Source organism: Lepisosteus oculatus, chromosome 7, assembly GCF_040954835.1.
Source record: "Lepisosteus oculatus isolate fLepOcu1 chromosome 7, fLepOcu1.hap2, whole genome shotgun sequence".
Classification (NCBI taxonomy): domain Eukaryota; kingdom Metazoa; phylum Chordata; class Actinopteri; order Semionotiformes; family Lepisosteidae; genus Lepisosteus; species Lepisosteus oculatus.
In genome coordinates this window covers 54,093,623-54,116,512 of record NC_090702.1, presented here as the reverse complement: position 1 = coordinate 54,116,512, position 22,890 = coordinate 54,093,623, and the positions used below count along the sequence as shown (strand labels likewise).

General features: G+C 42.2%; 1 protein-coding gene across 9 annotated transcripts in view; it reads left to right on the top strand.

Annotated features, from left to right (window-relative positions):
• The first annotated feature begins 3,891 nt into the window (after positions 1–3,891).
• bmal2 (basic helix-loop-helix ARNT like 2) overlaps positions 3,892–22,890 on the top strand; it is a 41,360-nt gene continuing 22,361 nt past the window's right edge. For 6 of the 9 annotated variants that reach the window (XM_015351957.2, XM_015351956.2, XM_069192777.1 and 3 more), the window contains exon 1: positions 3,893–4,065. In XM_015351957.2, coding sequence (XP_015207443.2) covers positions 4,020–4,065 — 46 coding nt within the window. In that variant the 5' untranslated portion in view covers positions 3,893–4,019. Of the gene's footprint in view, positions 4,066–4,176; positions 4,251–22,890 lie in introns of those variants that run through there. The other 3 variants (XM_069192779.1, XM_015351959.2, XM_069192780.1) reach the window with 3 other exon arrangements.

The window sequence follows — 22,890 nt, the reverse complement described above, 5'->3', positions numbered from 1 at the left end:
GCTGATTGGATTGTTCTAAAACCATTTACAGTCCTTCACCTTGGCAGTCAAATGCAGGAAATGCAAATTCATATTAAAAACAAATATTAACAATACATTTGGGGAAAACATGAAAAACTGTCAGAAAACATGATCCATATGAGCAAAAGCTTGTTTCTTGTTCTCTTAGGTAGAAGGTGTACTACATAGGCTGGTTTAAATGGTAAGATAACATCACTTTATTAGCCCTATACAATTTCTTGCATTAGGAATTTGTCTTTTCCCATACCCCAGCTTGCTCTCCATAAGACACAGACAGGGAGAGACACTTGAGGGTCAGAGGGCAGGGTCAGCCATTGTACAGCGCCCCTGGAGCAGTTGGGGTTCAGGGCCTTGCTCAGGGGCCCAATGGAGTACGATTTCTCTGCTAGCCGCAGGATTTGAACCGGCAACCTTCCAGCCACAGGTGCAGATCCTTAGCCACAGAGCCATCGCTCAGTTCTGTATATAACTGTATATAACCTGGCATAATTTAAGATGTCCAGAATGGTTTCTACACAGACGCACACGCAGTTGCACCAGGGCCAATTCTCCCTGAAGCCAAGTGATGTTTGGCTTGTCTTTAGACTGTTGGAGAGCGCCATGTGAACACGGAGAGAACGTGCAAGCTCCACACAGACAGCACCCAGGTCCAGAATTGAACCCGGGGCTGCAGTGCTGTGAGGCAGCAATGCTAACCACTGCTCATCCAGGCTCTCATCTTCAATAGGTAAATTGATGAAAGCATTTAGAAGAAATAACAATCTATCTGAAGACACATTCACGCAGCAAGGCGTTTCCTTGGACAATTTGCGTGAAGTACCTCCCTGAAATGTTACAGCAGGGGCCTCCCATCTAGGAGTGGAACCTGTGGCTCCTCCAGCCCAGCGCTGCTCTTCCCTGCTGCCCTTCTTTCATCATCTGAGTGGCTCCCAGGTGAGTTTAAAATTGGTGAAAGTGTGTAAAGTTACTACAGCAGATGAGATGAGTTGTGCCAAAGTGTTTATTTCCAAAGGAAAGTGCCATTATCGATTGAAGGGCAGCGAGCTGCCGTGCATGTTAACAATATCTTTTTTTACCTTACCTTTCTCTCTACCTAAAGCAACAATTACTCAGCAGAAGCATACCGTAAATGAGATTCAATAATGCTTGGTTACAACTTTAGATCCGACCGACTGAATTTCGGGATACAGATACCGCGCGGTGCACCGCGCCACCTAGGCCCCCCGAGAGTTTCTGAAAAAAAGAATTTCAGATAGGAGCAAAACACCACAAGTCCTAAACCTGACTTGGGCCCCAGAATCCAGCGCTGAGCTTAATAATGGTTTAATTAGAGTGTGAATGCTAACCTTAACCTTACCTGGGGTGTCAACTGAGCATTTCTGTGATCTCTATCCGAGCCTCTCTGGGCATCGGATTTAGACATTTTCCCCGAAACCAAAAAGTATAAGTGGGAAACAATCAAGGCCATTGATCAAAGCCCGTGAAACGGAATGAGACTCAATAATGCTTGGTTAGAACTTCGGGATTTTTACATGTTCCCCACACCAGGGGGCGCTTCTCGATCTCTTGGCTCAGATCAGAAAGTACATGGCCTGACCGCGGCCTGGCGGCTGGGCTGGAGGAGAGGAGTTGATGGCTGTGAGCTCCTCTGTTGGGATTCTGAGATGTCGGCCGCCGAGGGACGCGCGGGTCCGGAGGTGACTGGGAATCCTGCGTCGAGAGAAGGACAGCTGAGGGACACAGTCCGGGTTATCCTGAAGGATCGTGAGAAGAAGGACTTGTTGGACAGACGGACTTTTTGGATTTGGAGAAGATGGATGTTTTTTGTTTACAAGACTGTGGCTAAGGATCTGCGTCTGTGGCTGGAAGGTTGCCGGTTCAAATCCCGCAGCTGGCAGAGGAATCCTACTCCGTTGGGCCCCTGAGCAAGGCCCTTAACCCCAACTGCTCCAGGGGCGCTGTACAATGGCTGACCCTGCGCTCTGACCCCAAGCTTCTCCCTGTCTGTGTCTCATGGAGAGCAAGCTGGGGTATGCGAAAAGACAAATTCCTAATGCAAGAAATTGTATAGGGCTAATAAAGCAACATTATTATATTATTATAAAGGCGTTTTGGATGTTACTTTTGCTTCTAATGAACTTTGTGTTTTGGTTTGGAGGAAATTGGAGAATGTGGAACCATTGAATATGTTTTTGTTTGAGCCACTTTTTGTTAGAGAATCAAGACCTTTGTTTGTTCAGTTATTTAATCCTTTTGTTCCAGAGGTCGATATTGTTTTTTCTACAGAGATATGTTGATGTCCAAGGTCCGGGTATTAAGGTTTTAGACACAGAAGAGATCTGGACAGGCAAGAGGCGATTTTTAATTCATCTCTGGCCCAATGCTGCACAGTGCGGAGGGGTGTTACACCCACCAGCATCCTTTTCTATGGGACTGAATCGAGGTTATTTGTATTATTTGGGTCAACCGACAGGGTTTTGGAAGTGTGGGGCACAAAACTACCGTGCAGTGCAAAGTGCCATCCAGGCCCCCCAGAGTTTCTGAAAAAAAAAAATTCAGATAGGAGAAAAAAAACACCTGTCCTAAATCTGACTTGGGTCCCAAAATACAGTGCTGAGCAAATAAATAGACTAAGTAGAGTGTAAAAGCTAACACTAAACCTAGCTGGGGTGTCAACTGAGAATTTTGAGATCTACATATGAGCCATTCTGGTCATGGGATTTTGACATGTTCCCCAAATCAAAAGGCACGAGTGGGACGCATTCAAGACCGCTGATCAAAGCTCTTGCAACTGAAAGTGATTCAGTAATGCTTGGTGACAGCTTTTGATCCGACCAACTCAGTTTCTTGATATAACGACAGCGCCATCCAGACCCCCTGGAGTTTCTGAAAAAAAAAACTAAACTATGTTGCAAACCTAAATCTGTAAGTACAGTACTGCTGTTAACTTAGTGCTATCATTACATTTATTTTCTTATTTTTGAAGAACAAGAAAAAAAACCACAAAACATATTTTTAATATAACACATAAAGACCATTCTTTATAGGTAAGACAGCTCAGGGGGAAACAGCAAAAAGTGCGTCTCCATACAAGAATGAACATACAAGTACTGAAAGAATAACACATGCTGAAATTTCACTCTTCCTGTTCTCAGAGCTAATCAGGGTGGAGAAAATGGAATTGGCTATCGAACCCCAAAATTAAACGTGGCGTACGTTTTCTCACATTTCTTTTCACTTTTATCGTACTTAACCACTCTGCACACTCCCCCCGACACGGATTCCCCAGCACTGCAAGAATCCAAGTTTCATGAGGTTCCTTCTTTTTCAAGAAAGACTTTTTGTCGCAATTCGACAGAAGGTCGACACTTAAACAGAAATGAAATAGTCTGAAGATGGATACACATATATATTTGACAATGCATGGTTGCACAGCGTGCACTGTTGACGGCTCCTGTCTCTAGCCTTGCTCTCAACTGTCGCTACTGTGACAGACAGACGCGGACGCGAGTGATACATTTTCCCTCAGCTGATCCCCAGCACAGTCGCCACACGGTTGCGCGTCTCTCTCCCTCAGCGGGTAAGTCTACTCCCGGGCCTGACCCCGCCGCCTGCCGGCCTCTGCGGCGGACTCGCCAGATTTCAGTGAATGGACGCCCAGCCGCTCCTGCTGTCGCTGGTGGTGGTGGTGGTGGAGGAAGGAGGAGGAGGAGGAGGAAGAGATACCTCTCTTCTCCTTCCGTGTGTTCCTGGAGTTCAGCCCCGCGCTCTGATTACCTCGTACGCTCACTCGGCACGTTTCTGTGTTCACCCCCGCCCCGGTCTTCCTAGAAAAAAGAGTCAATTATAACCCCCGCCCCCCTCCCTACACACACACACACCTCCCCTCCCTCTCAACCTCAATCTCTCTCTCTCTCTCTTTGCTCCACCACAACAACCAATATACCACTTCCTCCTCATGCAGTGCAGTCCCGGGCCCCGGCGAACCGTGTCCAGCCATGTCGGCTGCTGGCGGCGATGACAGAGCGGCAGGAGAGCAGACAGGTAACGTGGGGGGCAGTCGGGGCGCACGGCCGCGGAAACGTGCGTGGGTGTGTGTGTTTTTGGGGTGTGTGTGCAGAGGCGCCTCGGGTTCCCCAGTGCCGGCAGCTGCGCTGTGTGGAAGGAGCGGTGGAGCTGTCGCTCTGGTGCCGCTCCTGGCGTTCAGACTTGGTTGCGCCTGAAACTAGGTCAGTAGTTTAGTAGATCAGATCCTCCGGGCTCCTCGATTCGTGCGTGCGTGGGGCTTCGCGGAACAAAAGCTTTCGCACTGCACTGGGTTTTGTGTGGACGCGTAGTGACATTGAGTGAATCGGGGGGGAAAAAGCATAGCTGGGGAAGCATTTCGACTCCAGCAATTCCGGACAGCCCCGCAAAAAGTGTGCATTAACTTTTTCACTATACTTCTTGAAATGGACATTACTTCGTTTTGAAAGATTAAGGGCGACACTTCCACTTTGTTTTAATTCCGAATCTGCATTTCAGGTGATCTCGGTATGTTTTTGGTACTTAAAAAGCCAAACATTTAAGATCAACGCCGTTTCTCGTTGTCGATGTTTAAACTAGCCTATACATCAGCCCCCCTGCTTTTATTGAATTGAGCTATGAATCTTTCTGCAAGCCTTACGTAAATACAGATTTTATTCCTCCATAATACAGCGTAATTCTGATAACAATCAGTGTTCGCGTGTCATACTGTAATGTTTCCCTTCACCCCGATACTTGTTTTTGGCTTTAGATAAATATAAATCTTGGGGTAGATAGTATGGCGATGGCGTAAAAGGTATATTATGGAAAGAGTTTCCCTAAGTAGGTCAAGTACTCAGTGTTTTCCCGAATTTACCCTTAAGAATTGTGAATCGTACAGTCTAGTTCAAGCTATGATTGTGAATATACGGTACTGCTGTGCTTGTATTTGTGAAATAAAAAAAAACATATATATGACAACTAATTACCGTAGCGACACTTTCTCAATTACTCTATATCGATGCGAAAACTGGTTTTATTTATATAAAAAACCATAAAACAAACCAAAACGCAAGGTGTTGCTTATTTGTTGGGGGAAAAAAATATAAGGTGTCAAGTTTGGGTTTAAAAAACAAGGACAAGGATAAAAACTTTAGATGAGTTTTTCCCCTCTGGGTCTGTTCGTTCATAAAATGCATAAACTGAACGTGACAGTTGTGGGGGGCGGGTTATATAATATGTAGGTCAAACAAGCCTAGTTATTTTAAACGATGTTCTCATCCTTTCACACTCTGTGCCAAATCCCCGATTGCGTTACGAAATGTTGCTGAATGCAATCATGTACAGTACGTTTTCATTTCTTTTTTAAAGGCGTGATTGAATGGAACGCACTGCGATGTCCTTCACAGATACTCCAAATAAAATTAATTTAAAGGCGTTTTTTTACATAACACAATATAGCCCGTTTTCCACTGTTGCCAATTTAACCACGATCTTGTAGAAACGAATGAATATTAATGTTAATAGATACAGTACAAGCATCCTTCTCTCAACATTATTTTTAACGCAACATTTGCATCATCAGTGTGTAACAATAGTAGTGATCTTTCGTATCTTTTTAAATAAAAAATTGTTCCAATGTAAAATTTGTACATTTGAACTTTCGGGTATTGTTCATGCTGACTGGTGTCCAATAAGGGCAGATGTGTGTTGGACTAGAGTTAAAACCAGTCAAAATACGCTAATTCCCTTTATTCTCTGAGATTATTGTTATTCCGAACCAAAAAGGACAATTCCCCCAAGAAGTGTCTGTGAAGTGTGTCTGAAGTGATTTTGCACCTTGTTTTCTGCGGTATACTTGGACCTTTTCTGGTGGAGAATTACGTGGTTGGTATGTCCACACAGATTCCAGGGATCCTGATCAGAAAACTCACTGACTAGTTAAAAGAACAAGAAAGAGTTGTCAGAACTCGAAGATGGAGGCTGTTGTCCTATTGCTAAATAATAAAGCTTTATTTTATATAGCACATTTTTTTAAATAAAGGTGGCTTCTTAAAGCGCTTTACAGAACAACAACAACAATAAAAAGTACACAAGATATGCATGATGAAAATACACAATGAGAGGAGACAGTAGACGGGGGTTTTGAGTACAGTAGGAGCAGAGGGGTAAAGAACAGAACCAGTTAAGTAAAGGATCTTCTAAAGAAGAAGACTGAGTCTAGAATGGATGACATAGAAAAATGTCTTGGCAATAGGAGTAGACTGGCTTTTTGAGTGTAGGTTTTATTGCACAGTAAAGTTATTTTCTACATCTTTAACAAATGCTCTGTCCTGCGTTTGAGACATCGAGTACCCAGTACGACGCTGGTTAAGCTTTCTTAAAAATGATATATCATATAATCTTGCGTTATTTTTCCTTAATTGATCATCTCCTCAAAATTCCCTGTCCTGTTACAATTCTAAAAGATGAAACTGACAAGAGTCAATTTTTCTGAACACGTCTGTGTTTATTCAGGTTAAAATGTTATAAACCTTTAGTTGAGCATTTGTGTGGCACTGTCTTCTGTCTTGCAAGACTGAAAAATGTCATCAAATTATTTTTTTTTAATATAGAGGCATTTTTTCCGGGTTCGATATTGGAATGCTGATGTTTATAAAAAAACATTTTAGTGTTGGCGAGAAGTGCGTGTGATTAAACAGAATATAGAACAAGATCAAATAAACATGCTTCCTCTTCTTTGCAGAAGACAAATGCAGAAACCCTTAGTCATTGTCCTTACCTCCCATTGTATTGTTCCAAACCTTTGGGAATGGGTAATAGCTGTGATTCTCGTCAACAAACCTGTTTTTGAGCTCTTCTGCAAAACCTTGTGTGCTGAATTGTGTAGATTTTATTGAATTAGACTGAATCTGAAAAAGCAAACAGCACAGTTTTACGACCAGTTTACACACTTGTTCTCATATGGGTTTCAGTGGGTGTTTATAAAGTTTACCAGGTGTGCGAGTGTCACTTATTTAATAGTTTACAATTATGGCCATTTTCTGTCTCTAAAATGTTACAAAAAATAGTGCTGTGTATTTGAACTAGGTGGTGGGAATAGTTTTGAAGAACTGTTTTGCTAAAACTAAATGTACTGTCATACTACATGAGTCCAGAAGTTTTGTGTGGCTTGTATAATACATTTTTTGAAACACTTTACATAGCAGAAAAATGTATAATAATGCGGTTTAAAATAAACTTTCACTGATGTATTCTGATTGAGTTTATCTGGTTTGACACTTTGTCATTTTGAATGTGCAACAGGTCTCGCAGGGGGATGAGCCCGTTAGGATGACTTAAAGGTGAACTGCAGTCAAATGTTGAATGAAGTGCAGAATTATAAACTTTGTGAAAGTACTGTAGGCTCACCATGCTGTCGAGGCAGATGACAAACCACTGGGCACTGACGCCGTTCCCATCAGCAAGTTTCTCGATGAGACTCAGTGTGAGATGCGCTCGGATAAGTACAGGTTGTGCAGCAGACATTTCATCCCAAAAATATTCTAATGTGATCTGCATGCTAAGGTAACATGTAAATATTATTTGTTAGCAAAACCGTCTCAAAGTTGATATATTGAATTCAATTCAATTCGGCTGCTCAGGAGACTGCACGAGCTGTGGTGTAGCTAGCCCCCCAAAAATAAAGTCCTGCTTGAATTTTTATATTAGTATGGTATATTAGTTGGTTGGCAGGCTGCTTTTTACTTACAGTACTTAGAAAAAGTCTATTTGTACTTGTTGATTTGGTGAAAATATTTAAAATTGATATCGTAGTAAAACTGTCTTGTCTGTTTCCAATATAACAGGGCTGCTTTCGCATCATCGGAAGTTTTGTTGCCTCGTTCTGAATCTCAGACAAAGACGGCAACATGGTGCCGGTCATACATTGAAACTCGTCTCTTTTGTGATGTAAATTGGAGTTTGTACACATTACTGTGTACCTGGTAGTTTCATTGTGGTCTGAAATCGTCATTGCGAATTCATTATAATCCCAAAATGTAAAAATTGCACTGCAGTTGCCTTTATCTCTCTAGGACTCCTGTTGGTGTTGAGTTCTGCCGCAGGGAGAGTAGCCTTCTGGTGCAGCAGAGCCATCACTGTTGGAGGGTGTGCTGTGTATTCGGGGGGCTGGGAGTGCAGTCACATTTCTTACATGTTTCCCATTATCATCTCTGAGACGCTTCAGCACAGGACCGCTGCGAAGGGTGAAATCTCTCTCTAGATAAAGGAGCGCCTTATGTGACAGAATTTAACCCTTTGTGGCTAATTTCTTGCTCCCTTATTCAAGCTGTGCTCTGGGATTGTGTCTTTGTGCTTTTGGAATCACATTTGCTCCTTCTGATTGCCCTCTTCAAAAAACAACAATAAGCAGTTCCAATTATGATATACTGAGAAAAGTAGGGCACCTTTGTCGGTGTTACAAACCAGGACAGTCCAGTCTAGTAGTAATGTTAGACAATGACATAAAGTTGACTTGTGTATTAAATGAATATTTTACTCAGATATTTATCGAAGAAGAAATTGACAGCATTCCTCAGTATCAAGGAAGATTGGCCTTTCTGTGCCAAGAGTATTTAATACAGAAGTGTTACAAGTATTAGAAGCACTTAAATCATAATCAGGGCCTCGGGACAGCAGTATTGAATTGCAAACTAATGCAGTGTCTAAAACAATCAGGCCAATGCATCTGTATATGTTTTAATTCTGCAAACATGTTAAGATTGTAAAAGGATAACTAGAACTAAACCAGTGAATTATCTGTCCGGTAGCAGGATTGGAGGGGATGGACAGCAAGGATTTGGAAAAGGTTGATCTTGCTTAAGTGACATATTGGTTATTTGAGTAAGCAAAAGCAAAAATGGAAACCGAGCATGTTTTTTTCTGTAGCGTTCGATACATTTCCTGCTGAAAGATTCTCAAACCGCAGGCAGTATACATCCAAGGCAGTGCATGTGTTTGGATTGAGCATGGTTAATGTATGGTAAACAGAGGGTACAGCTGAGGGGAGCAGTGTAACTTAGCGGGGTACTGAGGGATGTACACAAGGACAGCTGCCCCTCCTAAATTATCTCAACGATCTCGAGTCTAGTGTAGGTAATAGTGTTCAAGAAGATTCCGGAACAGAAGGATCGGCCAATGGCGTAAAAGCTACAAAGGAAGACTTGAAAGGGCTTGGAGTTCAAGACTGACAGATGACATTTGACCTAGACAAGTGCAGTATTACATGCAGGTAGCAAAAACACTCTAAAATGGGTGACGCGGAAGTTGAAGAGGTAGCTTGTGAGAAATGGCCGATCATTTACATTTTCACAATGTGGGGAAGCAATAAAAAAGGCAAACCATGTTAGGATATATAGTTACCTCTATAGTGACCCCCCATAAACTAGTCAGCCTGTGTTGGGGTAAGAAGCAAATGAAGAGAATGCCCCAGCGTGGGCTCGGCCCCGAGGCCCTAGAGCTGTGAGTGAGCAACTCTTAACTATTGCTGTACCGCTCTAGATAACACTGAACAATTTACAATTTGCCGTGGTTAGTGCATGTAAAATATTCTTTGCGTGACTAATGGTACTGTTTAAAATATTTCAGGAAAAATTAAGTCTTACTCTTAATTAACATTGTGAGTCACACATTGCACAGTTCTTGAAGTGCTTCATTATGCAAATTGATTGTGCATGGTACTGACCACTTATAAAAATACATAATTGCATCTGGGAAATGTCACCAGTATAAAATTTACATTTATACTTTTAGGAGACACTAAGGCATCATTTACAGTACCCATCTGTCAGTACTGTGTGGGTATTTGCTTCAGAATACTTTCACTGTTTGTTTATAGTTCCCAAATGCATTTCACACAAAATCATGTCTGAAACAACATGAATAGCTCAAGTCAATCTCCATGATATAAGCTAAGTAATAGAAGTTGGTTACAGTACTGTGCATGTTTCTGAAGATGAAAGATAAAAGAAAATTGGCTTGTTGCTGGTGTCTTCTCTAAAGATTTTCCTTGTCATTATAATGCTCAAAGGGCATCTTGTATGCTAATGAATTGCAATCTTATTGCAGAACAAAGCAACATCTAATCACCATTGAAATGATAGATGCACTGATGTACTCTTGAAACATGGCGGTAAGATTTTTCTGGGAACGTTATATTCTGTACATTTAAATATGGAGCAGAAAGGTTTAAGTAGTAATGTTTTTTTATTCATACAATAACGACTTCTGTGTTGAGTGTTAAAGTTGCTTTAATGAGTTGATTCAAGAATCTGTAGAAATTTCCATACCCAAAATAATTTTAATAGATACAAGGACAGCAAAAGATAACACCTTGCCAATTTCAGCAGCGAAGGGCATGATTGAAGGCAGCCTGTGTCCGTGAGAGTTGCCCAGTGAGTGAGCTGTTCTGCTTGAACGATCCGTAAATGAGTCCAGAGGCTGGCGCTGTGAGAGGGACGGATCACACCCTGCAAGGTACAGGGTTACCAACCATCCCCGGCCCGGTGCATCACATTCCCAGGGAGAATGAACACAGGAGTGAGCCATCTGCATGCTAGCAGGCTGTATAAGAGGAAGCTGGCAGCTGAGAAATGAAATTGCCCTCTTCTTTGAGAGAGGAGATCCCCAAGGAGATGGCAGAGAGTGATAGGGGTGGGTTTGTTCCCCGATTGAAAACTCTCGTGCCCTTGGACGGTCCTCATGGAAGTCAGCGTGCTGAGGGGTGTTGGAGCCCGCCAGTGGGGTGGTGGTGTCCTGTGGGGAGGAGAAGGTCTTTGCTGGAGACTGTGGGCAGTCTTGCAGCTCAGTGGTATTTTGATAACGTTCTAGAGCCAGCAGTTTTCCTAACGGACATGGAAAAGAAGGAAAATGTCCATGAGCGCACAGCGCTGGGGTTATATTGGCGAGACGTCAAGGCCAGCTTGCGCTCCTGACCCATTCTTGAGATTCCTTTTCAGTTTGGTCCTGAATCCTGTAGTGACTTTAATCTCTCACATTGGGATTGGGATTTTATAAGTAGATTGTAAACTGTATTTAGAAAATGAAATACCTTCCTCCACAGTTTGTGGAATTTCATTAGCAAAGCCTTTGGAAAACTTATGTGCCAGTTTGAGTGATGTGAACACCCGTCCACAGAATAATCCTGCTAAAGAATGGATTTTAGTGAAGACTTGTGATGGAAAGTAGGTCAGCTGAAGAAGGGTGTTGAACTACTCTGGAATAGAGTTTGTTTGTAGCAATGATAGTGGTTCTGCCGTGCTAGAAATTGAATGGCACTTGATGGGAAAATTTGCTCTGATAAGAATTAATCAAGCAGTGGAGATCCAGGATTCCTTGAAGGCTGATCTGATAATTAAAGAACATTTATTCACAGAAGAACCTTTTTCATCTTTTATGATTTAATAATAGGTTATGATGGAAAAGGTAAGATTATCTAAGAATATTATTAGTATTATTTTAGGTGAGCACTTCTGTCTAAATAAACCATTGCGTTTGTGATAGTCTTTTGCTCTGTCTGGGCAGCAGTCACAATACCACAGAACATACCTTCAGCGTTCATCGCTCATCTGACTCTCATTTTTCCTTTCATGGTGACTAGTATTGTGATTAAGAACTGTAAACTCTTACAACAGAGAAATATAATATTTTGTATGATATTTGTTTGGTGCGATAGAATAAATTCTGCTGTTTAAGTGTGAAGCTGTACAAATCAAATCTTTTTGCCTGCTTTGTCTACAGAGCCACCACTGGGCAGGCCACTTATCTGTGCAGGAACCAAACTCATTTCTGTCTGACCAGTGTTATCTTCTCGTGACAATCGAGATGTTGTAAGCACAGTGGAATAGCAAGAATATCACTGCTATCACCACTGAAAATCTAATCTCAGAGCGGTAATGGAAATATAAGTGTCTTTAACCTTTTCTGAACCTTTCTAGAGTAAATGCATTGTCTGGTGTTCTTTTTGGCAGGGATTTCTGCAGGTGTGTGTTTTGTCTAAATGGCTTTCTTTATGTGTGTGTTGTAAATGTACTCAGAGGGATGATTTCAAATTAATTTGTGTTGGCTCAGAACTTTGTCAAATACAAGCTGTAGAAATCCTGTGGGGATCATCATTGTAATTTCTTTTAATGCAAATGAAAACAGACAAGAGCTGGAAGTGAAGTTAGTGTGATCTGAGCTACCTGTTCTCTTAGTTACATATGGGCTGGGGATTAAGGTTTGAATTACTGTGTCGGCTGTCCTGCTTTGTGCTTGGAGTGCTGGCTCTACTTCTTCAATGTTTTACTTGTTTGTTGGAAACCTCTACATTATGACCAAAGGTTTCTTGTTTGTAATCTTGTGATTTGGCTTTGACAGGGGAAACCACATTATGTCTGGACTGTACAGTTTCGGAGATGTGTAATAGTGTCTGTGTGGATGTGAAAATCACTTTTTTTAAAATAAAAGCTACGTATGTCAAAGTGGTATTCATGTAGCTGTGTCCTATTCCAGCTACATGTGTAGATACCTGAGGTCTTTGTAACGGTCTTCTTCTCAAATTATGTATATGCCTGCAAAAATGAGTGAAATACGTTTTTTGTCCAGCTCAGTAGTGACCTAAGCATTTAAATTAATTATTCAATTGGAACACGGCAATCTACTTACGTGTAAAGGCGTAGGTAGTGGGAGAAAGAGCTGAGCTTTATGACGTTTGACAGCTTTGGCACTTAATGCAGTTTAGAGACCATTCACTATGAGCCACTGCCTGCCTGTCTGTACTGTGAGGCCTGTAAATAATGCTTACTCTAGCTGTGGGTAGTGTCCCACTGCTCTAATTTGTGCTGTTTTTTAATGTTAAATTTTAAATAGACAAAAGCTAAATTGTTTTTCAGGCTGTAAAAAAAGAGGTCATGTCTCCTGTCTAATATAAACCCTTCTGTACAGTTACAAAATTGGAAGTAGTTTTAAACCACATGAAATGACAGATTCAGAAATGAAATTGGGAAAATGCATATAAAGAAAAAAATAAAAATAGGGAAAATACAAAAGGCAGGGAAAATAAAGCAGAAGGGGAGGTGTAAGAAGTTTAGCTCGGAGTGAAAACAATACGCGCTGAGCAGTAGATGACCTGGAGGTAAAGAGTCTTTCACTGGGCAGAGTGCTGTACCTGCTGGTGCTGAAAGTTCGCAGCCGTGTCCGAGAGATCTGCTGTGTGGACAGATGAGTCCCGAGGAGGGGCTGAGCATTTCGGATTTCTACAGCTTGTTCATTCCAGCATGAGACTGAACTGGTCCTGGAGGCAGGGAATCGGAGAGGAGGAGGAGGAGTGGAGAGGGCAGGAGGAGGAATCGGGACAGAAGAGGGCCTGTGACAGGAGTGTTTCAGAGCCGATGTGTGCAGCTGCAGGGAGCCAGAGGAGGGACTGGAGTGACAGTGTGGTGTGGGTGAGAGGAGGAGGAGGAGGAGTGGAGAGGGCAGGAGAGGGCAGGAGGAGGAGGAGTGGAGAGGGCAGGAGTAGGAATCGGGACAGAAGAGGGCCTGTGACAGGAGTGTTTCAGAGCCGATGCGTGCAGCTGCAGGGAGCCAGAGGAGGGACTGGAGTGACAGTGTGGTGTGGGTGAGAGGAGGAGGAGGAGGGACCAGGAGGGCGGCAGAATTCCTCTGAGCTGGACAAGAGCAGCACTGGCAGGCAGGTCAGCATGCGGGAGCTGCGATTGTCCAGGCAGAAGACCAGGGCCTGAGCTAGACGTGCAGACAGGATAGTGAGGAAGCAGCAGACCCTGCGGATATTGCTTACGAAGAAGTGGCTGGAGTGAAGAGTCGAAATTAGATGGGATCAGGAACCAGAGAAGTCAGAGTTTCTTTGAGATGGAGGGTTAGAGGAGCTGGAATCAAGAGGAACCGAGAGTGAGAGTTTGGTAGCAGAGGGGTAGAAGGGCAGGAATGAAAGGAGATTAGACTGAGTGATCCAGTTTGAGAAGATAGGAGCGCATGCAGGAGGAAATGTCAGCGATTCAGGCATTAATACAGCAGGAGACCTGAGTACTAGAGGGAGGCAAAGAGCAGAGCTGAGCATCAGCTGCTCAGAAGTGGCATGAAAAGCCATGGGAGGTGATCAGAGGCCCAAGGGTAGCTGTTCTAGAATTGACATTTGAGAGGTTCGCCTGCTCTGGATCTGTTAGTAATAGACCCATTTCATTGTAATTTACCTCTTTATGGGATTTACTACAGTACATCAGTAGCATAAACTTTCCCTGAATTGAAGTAGCATCAGTGTAACTTTTTTGGGAATTGATTTTTTTGGAGGTTCAAAGCCCTGATGTATTCAGTTTGTTCGATGTGACAGCCATGCATTTCTGACATGTTGTATACACGGATTGAGCCCCAGGACATACTTCCTGCACATGTGTCAAATTTAATTACAGGCTAATCATTTTCCGTATATAGCTTCAGCTCCACGTTCCAGTCCGTCTACAGGACCTGTCCTGCTCCTGTTTCCCCACTCCTCGTGATGTGGTTAAGCACAAGCCACAAGCTAGCCTTGGCCTAGTCGTCACATAGGTGGTACAAGAGGGTTAAGTTAGAAACTAAGTAAAAAGCAATCCTGTAGAAGGTTTCAATCTGTTGAAATGAAAATACCCCCCAATGTATTTGCTAAAGATACTTTACAGTACAGCAAAATGTTCTCTATGGAGGGAACCTAAAGACCTGGTGATGTTTCTTAAACTTAAAAGTCTATATTTAGAATAGAGTGAAATGTCCTAGGAACATGCAATGTCTTGCTAAGTCTTTTTTTAGGATTATGAATTAAAATTAATCAAACTAAAGACCAACAGAAGATAAAGAACAAGCTATTTTTAAGAACTTTAAAATGCAGACAACTAAATGACTGCAAGAAGAACAGTTTCACAGCAAACGGAATACCAAGACAGACAAATCAAGTGTTCTGGCTATGCCTCAGCCCGGAGAAAACCCAGATGTATTGTTCCTCTATCATTTTACTTAGGTCCAAGGTCAGAACATGGCAGAAAAACATGTAAGATCGATTCACCCAACGTTGTCCTTGTGTATCATGCTGACGCACAGGATATCAGAGGAAAAAACCTTCTAACATATTAAGAAGACGGGCCACATTGACAAAATGGTGAACTGGAAATAAAATGTCCATCCACTTCGAAGGGGAAAGGGAGCAAGATTGTATGAGGCTAGCTGGTCTAGTAGCCTGCGGCTTAGGAGGGCTTCATATCCAAGCCCCAGCTCTGCCACTGACGGTTGCTCTGTAGCTGCCTGAGCTCTGTGCTTCATCAGAGACACTGCACCACTCTGTAAATAACTTGGATAAAGCACCTAGCAAATGATCACCCTATATTGTTTTTGTTATTATAAGTATATCCAGGTGGATGCTGCACATTGGTGGTGGTGGAGGGGGTCCCCATTACCTGTAAAGCACTTTGAGTGGAGTGTCCAGAAAAGCGCCATATAAGTTTAAGCAATTATTATTATTATTATTATTATTATATAATAAATGATTGTTAAAATTCTAGAGTGTTAATTAGTGCTAAAAAGGGATAGCTATCCAGCAGTAGCCACCCACATCCTCAGAGCCCTGGTTATAAGAGTAAATTGAAACAATAGGAGTAAGAAATAGTCATATTCAGCTTCTGAAAGGGGTTTTTCTTATTAAACAAAAGTGCCAAATTTCTCTGTGAAAGGAGCAGATATAGTGGACACCAGTACTATACAACAGGATATCTTTAGATTTTAAAAGTTATGGAGTTCTGCGTGAAGGATTTGCTCTTTGCACTGAATACTTCACTGAGCTGTTTTATGGACGGGCTGCAGGGCAGTGAGTTAATGTATCTGCAGGAGTATCTCAGTGTTCAATGCATGGCTCCTGGCTCTGTCGTTGGAGTGTACTAATGTCGTTGTTAAACAGTTTGAATTTAGGAATGATAGAAAAACTCAGTGGGGTGATCAATGCAACTCATTACAGGACAAGAATTGTTGGCGTAGCTACACTGGAGCAAAAGCTGTGTAGATGTATGGCAAATTAAATAAAAGAATGTAGGAACATGGAAGATATTGTCTAGGTAACAAGAATTGAGCCTTTAAATATCAAAAGAGAGGTTTTGAAAAAATAAGCCGTGGAAAAAGACTGCTCCCTTGTTAGTCATCTTCCACAAACATATGGATAGTCACCCTTGACTGCACCAAGATAGCTAGTCTGTACCACACCATCACAGGACTTTGAACCTTCCAAAATGTTATCGAATTGATCCTTAATTGCTTAATTAACCCAGTTGTTGATGATCATCTTGGTAATTAAGGATTAGCTGGAGTGAAGGGTTGCAATGGAACATAAGTGTCATGCCTGTCCACCCCTGCTCTAACACTGGCTAGTAAAAAGGCCAAGAGAATTCTTGAATTCATAAAAAAAAAAGACGTTCAATCTTGTTCTTTGTAATGCAAAAAAGGCTGTACTGGAAAGTTCATTTAAAGAGACCAGGAATAATGTGAGATTGAAAGACCTGTCAAAAGGCCCCAGTAATGCGTCTCTTTAATTTGGACCAGGGACAGTATCCGATCTGCAAGATATCTCCAGAGCCCTTAAAGATGACTTCAGACTCGGCAGTGAAACACAATGGGAGAAAAATACTCCTACTTCTACTTCCCCTCGTTATCACAGAAACTGTAATTTTGTAAAGAAGAGTTGTAGGTGTTCGGAGCAAAATGTTTCATGAGTGTCATGGAATCTGATTCACTGGGCATTTTGAGTGCATTTTAATGAGATCCTTGAATCGATAAGTTCTTAGCAACTAAATAATTCACGTTGGGTCTCATGCTTTTTGTTGGCAACCTTTCCACTGTATTATTATCACTGCTGTATAACCTTCAGTTGGTGGTTGGAAGGTAATTCTGAATTGCAGTAAATGTGAATTTGGAATAATATGAGCACACAGCCAGGCAGTATGGTGGTGCAGAGGTCAGCATTGCTGTCTCTCAGCACGGGGGCCCAGGGCTCAATTCTGGACCTGGGGTGGTGCTGTCTGTGTGGAGTTTGTATGTTCTCCCCATGTTTGTGTGGTTTTCCTCCCATGGTACCAAAGACATACTGGTAGGTTAACTGGCTTCTGGGAAAATTGGCCCTGGTGTGAGTGGGTGCGTTTGTGTCCTTTCAGGGGAGGTTCTGACTTACAGGCATTCAGTCATCACCCCACAGGAGGTAGCTCCACTCCATTGGCTCCTGTGATGGACCGAAGCCTGCCCAGAGTGCATCATGCCTTGCACCTGTTGCTTGCCATCTCCTCTCTGCCTCTGAATTGGAAGAAGCAGTTAGAAAATGGTTGGATGGAAGAGCACACAACTATATATATATATTTTTATTTTTGCCATTAGACTTCAGACTGGTCATTTTTTGCCACATCACTAGAGTTCTGATCAGGGGTGGGTTAGTAGTAGGGTTGTGCTGCTGTCATGCATTGAATCTACAGTACAGGATGATCCACTTGTGCCACTTATCATTTGTGATATTAATCAATTTCTAAAACTTTTAAAGTGACACAACATCTAAAAGGTTACCTTTGTTCTTTACTTTCTGGAGCGGCAGATCTAGAGTGAGATTGTAATATATAATTATGAACTGTGAGAGTATACTCATGCAAAGTATTTTATGTGGTCCCTATTCAGTGGAGAAAGCAAGCATGTTTTATTGCACAGCTAGTTTTCTTTAAGTGTAACATTAAGATGATGAGAAATGAAAGGAGGCCTCTGTTTTTTTTTGGTTTCCTTAATTCTGTTGATTTTAAAATGTTACAAAAAACACAACTCCTGGGGAAAGCCGTGTTCAAAAAAGATGTGGTTGTTTACACATTGACCTTATTGTAATGCTTCATTCACATTTAAACAACAGTTTCTATAGAAATTCGGGAGGCAGGGAGCTCAGACTTGTGAAGAGGCATCAGAAGCAGGCCGTGTCGTGAAAAGTTCCTGAACTATGTTTCACACAGTGTGCAGTTCTGTTACAAGCCCTTTCTCTGAAGAAATAACAGCTCCATGATTCTCTTGCGGTATGGTTATTCTAGCTTCTATAAAAGATATTTCAAAGATCTTTGTTTTGTTTTTCTGAGCTGTATGTGTTTATCATCTTTTTAGCGATGGGAAAACATGACCCAGTTTTTGTGTCTTCAACCCTTCCTTTGTTGTTGATTAAGTCATTAGGCTATTTGTTTCTCTCAGCAATGGAGGAGCTGCTGGCCAAATTCAGTTTTTTTATGAATGAAAAATGTTAGTGTTTAAAGTGTATCATTACCAGTACAAATCCTGTGTAATCCTGCTCCAGTTCTTCAACTCAAGACTTGGTCTTAAAAATCAGGTTGCTGATGTGTCAAGTGTTATTTAGGTCAGTAGGTCTTTAGAGCAGGGTTAAAAATAGGATCTAGGGATCAGAACAGTGCCGTTAAAGTCTTTGCTATTGTCCTTCAAGCTGCATGACCTGTTTTGGCGATTGTAGGACATCGCAGCAAACTGTACAGCACATACAGTAACTGGACAGGTTGGCTGTAGAGCTGAGATGCTGTTTAAATTGGAGGTAATTTGTATGTGCACGATAATTGAAAATACTTTCTTAATACTACAGATGATTGATATTCCCAGCCTTGCATAGAATGTTTTATAAGTCCTGTTCACAAAGTCTGAAGTCTTAAGCTGTTTATGACCATTGGGGAAAAAAAAAATCTTAATCTTATGTTGTAGTAGTATGGGCTATAACAGATGTGTTTGTGTAACGTTGTGTTTGTAGTTGCAGACAGAAGCTTTTATCACCTCTTCCTCTGAGGTTGTATCTAGTGAATGCTAATGCACAGATCATTAAAACACTGGAAAACAAATGCATGCATGACTTTAGAAAAGCAAAGGTTGTGTATTTTAGATATAAGAAAGGGGCCATGCCACTGTCTAAGTCAGCCAGTATCACTCAGTTGGGATAATGGCAAAAGTCAAATAATGAAAGCAAAATGGCAGACTGAAACTTTCACTTGCTTCACAAGTTTCCCAAGGAAGATATCAATACTGCGTCTCGGGTGGAGCCCACACAAAGCTCTGCATTAACCCTTATGGCCTATAGGAACGTAGAAAAATAGCTCTAAGCCTTTTGCCACCTGCAAAGGGGAAGAGAGGAAGTTTTAAACTGAGCCATGACAATATGCAGGATCGAGGTGAACACTGGCCAAAGAGCAAGAAACACTGAAAAAAATCATTCTTGGCCGCATTCAAGGTACACATTCTACAGTGTTTCAGTCTGTGTAAAGAAGAAAAACATTTTTTTACAAAATTTTTATTTTCATTGAGTCGTTGTAGCTGAATTATTCTACGAGTGTATTGTTTCATTATCCTTGATAATTGTGTAAAACTGATCAATTTATGTTTCTGATAAAACAATTTGTGCACATCTTGTATCAAATAGTCAATTAAAAACCTAATAACATCCACATGGGTATATTATAGGTACAGAGACCTTTTAAGTCGTGCTGCCTGAAAATATTCGAGTACAACAATGACAACTGAATTATTTTTTTGTATTAAAGGAAGCATTCCTACAATATATAAGCAGTTCTTATTGTTTTCACACAGAAGCACAAGTTCAGCCCATAAAGGACAAGTATTAGAAAAGGCAAGAGTGTTACATACTACTGTACTCGAAGCACTTAAGGTGGACAAGACTGCAGGGCCTGAGGAATTGATATTCTCACATGTGCACTGAAGGAAATGAGAATATATTCACCTGCCATTATCAGACAGACCACCAGTGGTCACTTAAGGTAGAGTACACCCCGTGGCCGGAAACATTGAATTTAGTGTCCATCCAGAATAAAGGGGATAGCAGGTGTGTGAGTGTGTGAGTGTGTGAGTGTGTGAGTGTGTGAGTGTGTGAGTGTGTGAGTGTGTGAGTGTGTGAGTGTGTGAGTGTGTGAGTGTGTGAGTGTGTGAGTGTGTGAGTGTGTCTGTGTGATGGACTGGTGTCCTGTCCAGGGTGTGTGTGTGTGCCCTGTGATGGACTGGTGTCCTGTCCAGGGTGTGTGTGTGTGCCCTGTGATGGACTGGTGTCCTGTCCAGGGTGTGTGTGTGTGCCCTGTGATGGGCTGGTGTCCTGTCCAGGGTGTGTGTGTGTGCCCTGTGATGGGCTGGTGTCCTGTCCAGGGTGTGTGTGTGTGCCCTGTGATGGGCTGGTGTCCTGTCCAGGGTGTGTGTGTGTGCCCTGTGATGGGCTGGTGTCCTGTCCAGGGTGTGTGTGTGTGTGTGTGTGTGCCCTGTGATGGATTGGTGTCCTGTCCAGGGTGTGTGTGTGTGGGTGTGTGCCCTGTGATGGACTGGTGTCCTGTCCAGGGTGTGTGTGTGTGGGTGTGTGCCCTGTGATGGACTGGTGTCCTGTCCAGGGTGTGGGTGTGTGGGTGTGTGGGTGTGTGGGTGTGTGGGTGTGTGGGTGTGTGGGTGTGTGGGTGCCCTGTGATGGGCTGGTGTCCTGTCCAGGGTGTGTGTGCGTGCCCTGTGATGGACTGGTGTCCTGTCCAGGGTGTGTGTCTGTGTGCCCTGTGATGGGCTGGTGTCCTGTCCAGGGTATATCCCACCTTGCTCCCCGTTGCTTGCCAATTAATTTACCTGCCTTGTCTGTTCAAATAAATGTCAGTTTGTTTCCTGAAAGCTTCTGTTACTGGTGTAACAGAAGTGTCCTGTTTCTCTACAGCTCGCTGTAATACTGGATGTGCAGTGAGGATCTACCATTAATACTGTATCCTGATATCAGAAGGAACAGCCAGTGCCTGGAGCTGTTGACGTAGCTGGTGGCTGATTTCACCCACTATACTGGTTTTTAGTCACTCTGAGACCATGCACATGAGATCATAGCATTTGAACATAGTAATAAGGACACACAGTAATAAAAGCCTTAGATAAATTTGTAAAGGTATTGGCACAAGTGTGATTTTGGTTAAATAATTATTATATCACCACAAACTTTAATTGATATGACATCACATTCGTACTCTAAACAAAAAACCTGTCCAAATACGTTTGATCACATATAATTAACTTTTAAACACATCTTGACTACTAGTTAAATCTCGATTCTAGAAAGGCAAGGCAGAATGTATATATGCCTGTAGCAGTGGGGTTTGGCCTATCACTCCTTTTGTACTGGAGGAGAAGGCTCCTGCTGGGATTATAGCTGTATTAAAAGAGAGTTTGAATAAGTGGGTCAGTGGAGCAGATATAAAGTTGTATAAAAAAATAGTTCAAATGCTTTCAATTTTCCAAAGCTCAGCTCATACTTCTAGTTCGGCTATTGGCTGTGTTGTAAAACTTTAGGTATTCTGGATTTTAACTGCATTGAACTCAGCTGAGTCACCATTATTGTTAATTGACCTGCCAGACCCTCAGCTGGCACTAACGAAATGATGACTGAATAATATGACCGTTCATTTTTATCTGTCACTGCAGTGTGCTTTGGCAGCACTGTGGTCTGGTCAATAGCCCTTATGCCTCACAGCTCGAAGGTCTTGGGCTGGAACCCGGTCTGCGGTGCTCTTCTATGCGGAGTCTGCACGTCCCTGTGGATGGTAGTGTTGATGGGCTACTGTGAACTGGTACTGGGAGAAAGGAGTGGGGGTTCATACCTGGTGGTGTTTGTTCCCATTCAGACCATTACTGGTTATGGGACTATAGAGAAATAGACCACAGGTGAGAGGAACCCTTTGTGGAGCAGTTATGTGGCTCTTATGTTCTAATAAGTAAGACGTTTAAAAATGAGAGAGTAATTATTTATTCTCCATAAATGTAACTTAATTCGGGGAAAAAGAAGTGTGAGAATTGATGTAATGGTGTAATAGCCCATTCTGGAGCTTCTGATGGCTTGTGGGAATTTTTTTTCATTTGTCTGAAGGGAGGCCAATTTGTGGGTTTCTCAGAGGCCTTCACATTGTGCCAGACTCGGTTATTGTGCTTTAAATTAAATTAGACAGCGTGGGGATAAACTGAGGGCTGTTGGGATTAACTCTAAACCACAAAACTGATGCTTGCTTTTTTCGACAGTATTGCTGAAAGAACCATTCAAGGCCCTTCAGTTGGGATGCGAAAAATTCTGTTCCAGCTCATGAAAGTCAGGTCCTGTCAAAGCCTGCTCATAACAGTTAGTTTTTTTTTTAAGTCGAATCACAAGTGGAAGAATTTTTCTGCCACGTCTAGCACATGCCATGAAACAGTGGTCACTTACATTATGTGCCCTGGGGTGTTGGAGTGTGAGAAGCTTGATTTACTTTGAATTTTAGTGGATTTGCTTATAATTTGAAACTAATGTAATGTTTAAATTGCCTTTTAATAGTATTGGTAGGTTTTAATTTATCCTCATAAGACTAGTGCTCTAGTACGGAGTTCATTAAATACAGTTAAGGAGGCAGCAGGAGGAGAGGGGTAATCTGGAGCAGTTTTTCTCAGATGCAGCCAGCAGTGAGTTTTCTCATGGCTACAGCAGTAATTATGCCATTTACTGATTCCTATCTCTTCGTTATTAGTTGGACTTCACTTATGAGAGTGAATTTTTAAATATACTTCAATATTGCTAAGAGATTACTGAGGCAATTGCATTGCATGATGTTTCTATTTTCTTGGACAAGTACAGGCTTCAAAGTGTCTGGACTTCAGTGTGCAGAAATGCAATAATTGTGCTTGATCTATATTGACTTCTTTTCATGATGCTGCCTTAATAAACAGGAGTAATTTAAGTGAAGCAGCCTTGCAAGTGCAGGTGGCAACTCTCAAAGACCAAGCAAGGCGGCAGACTGAGTCTCACACCAT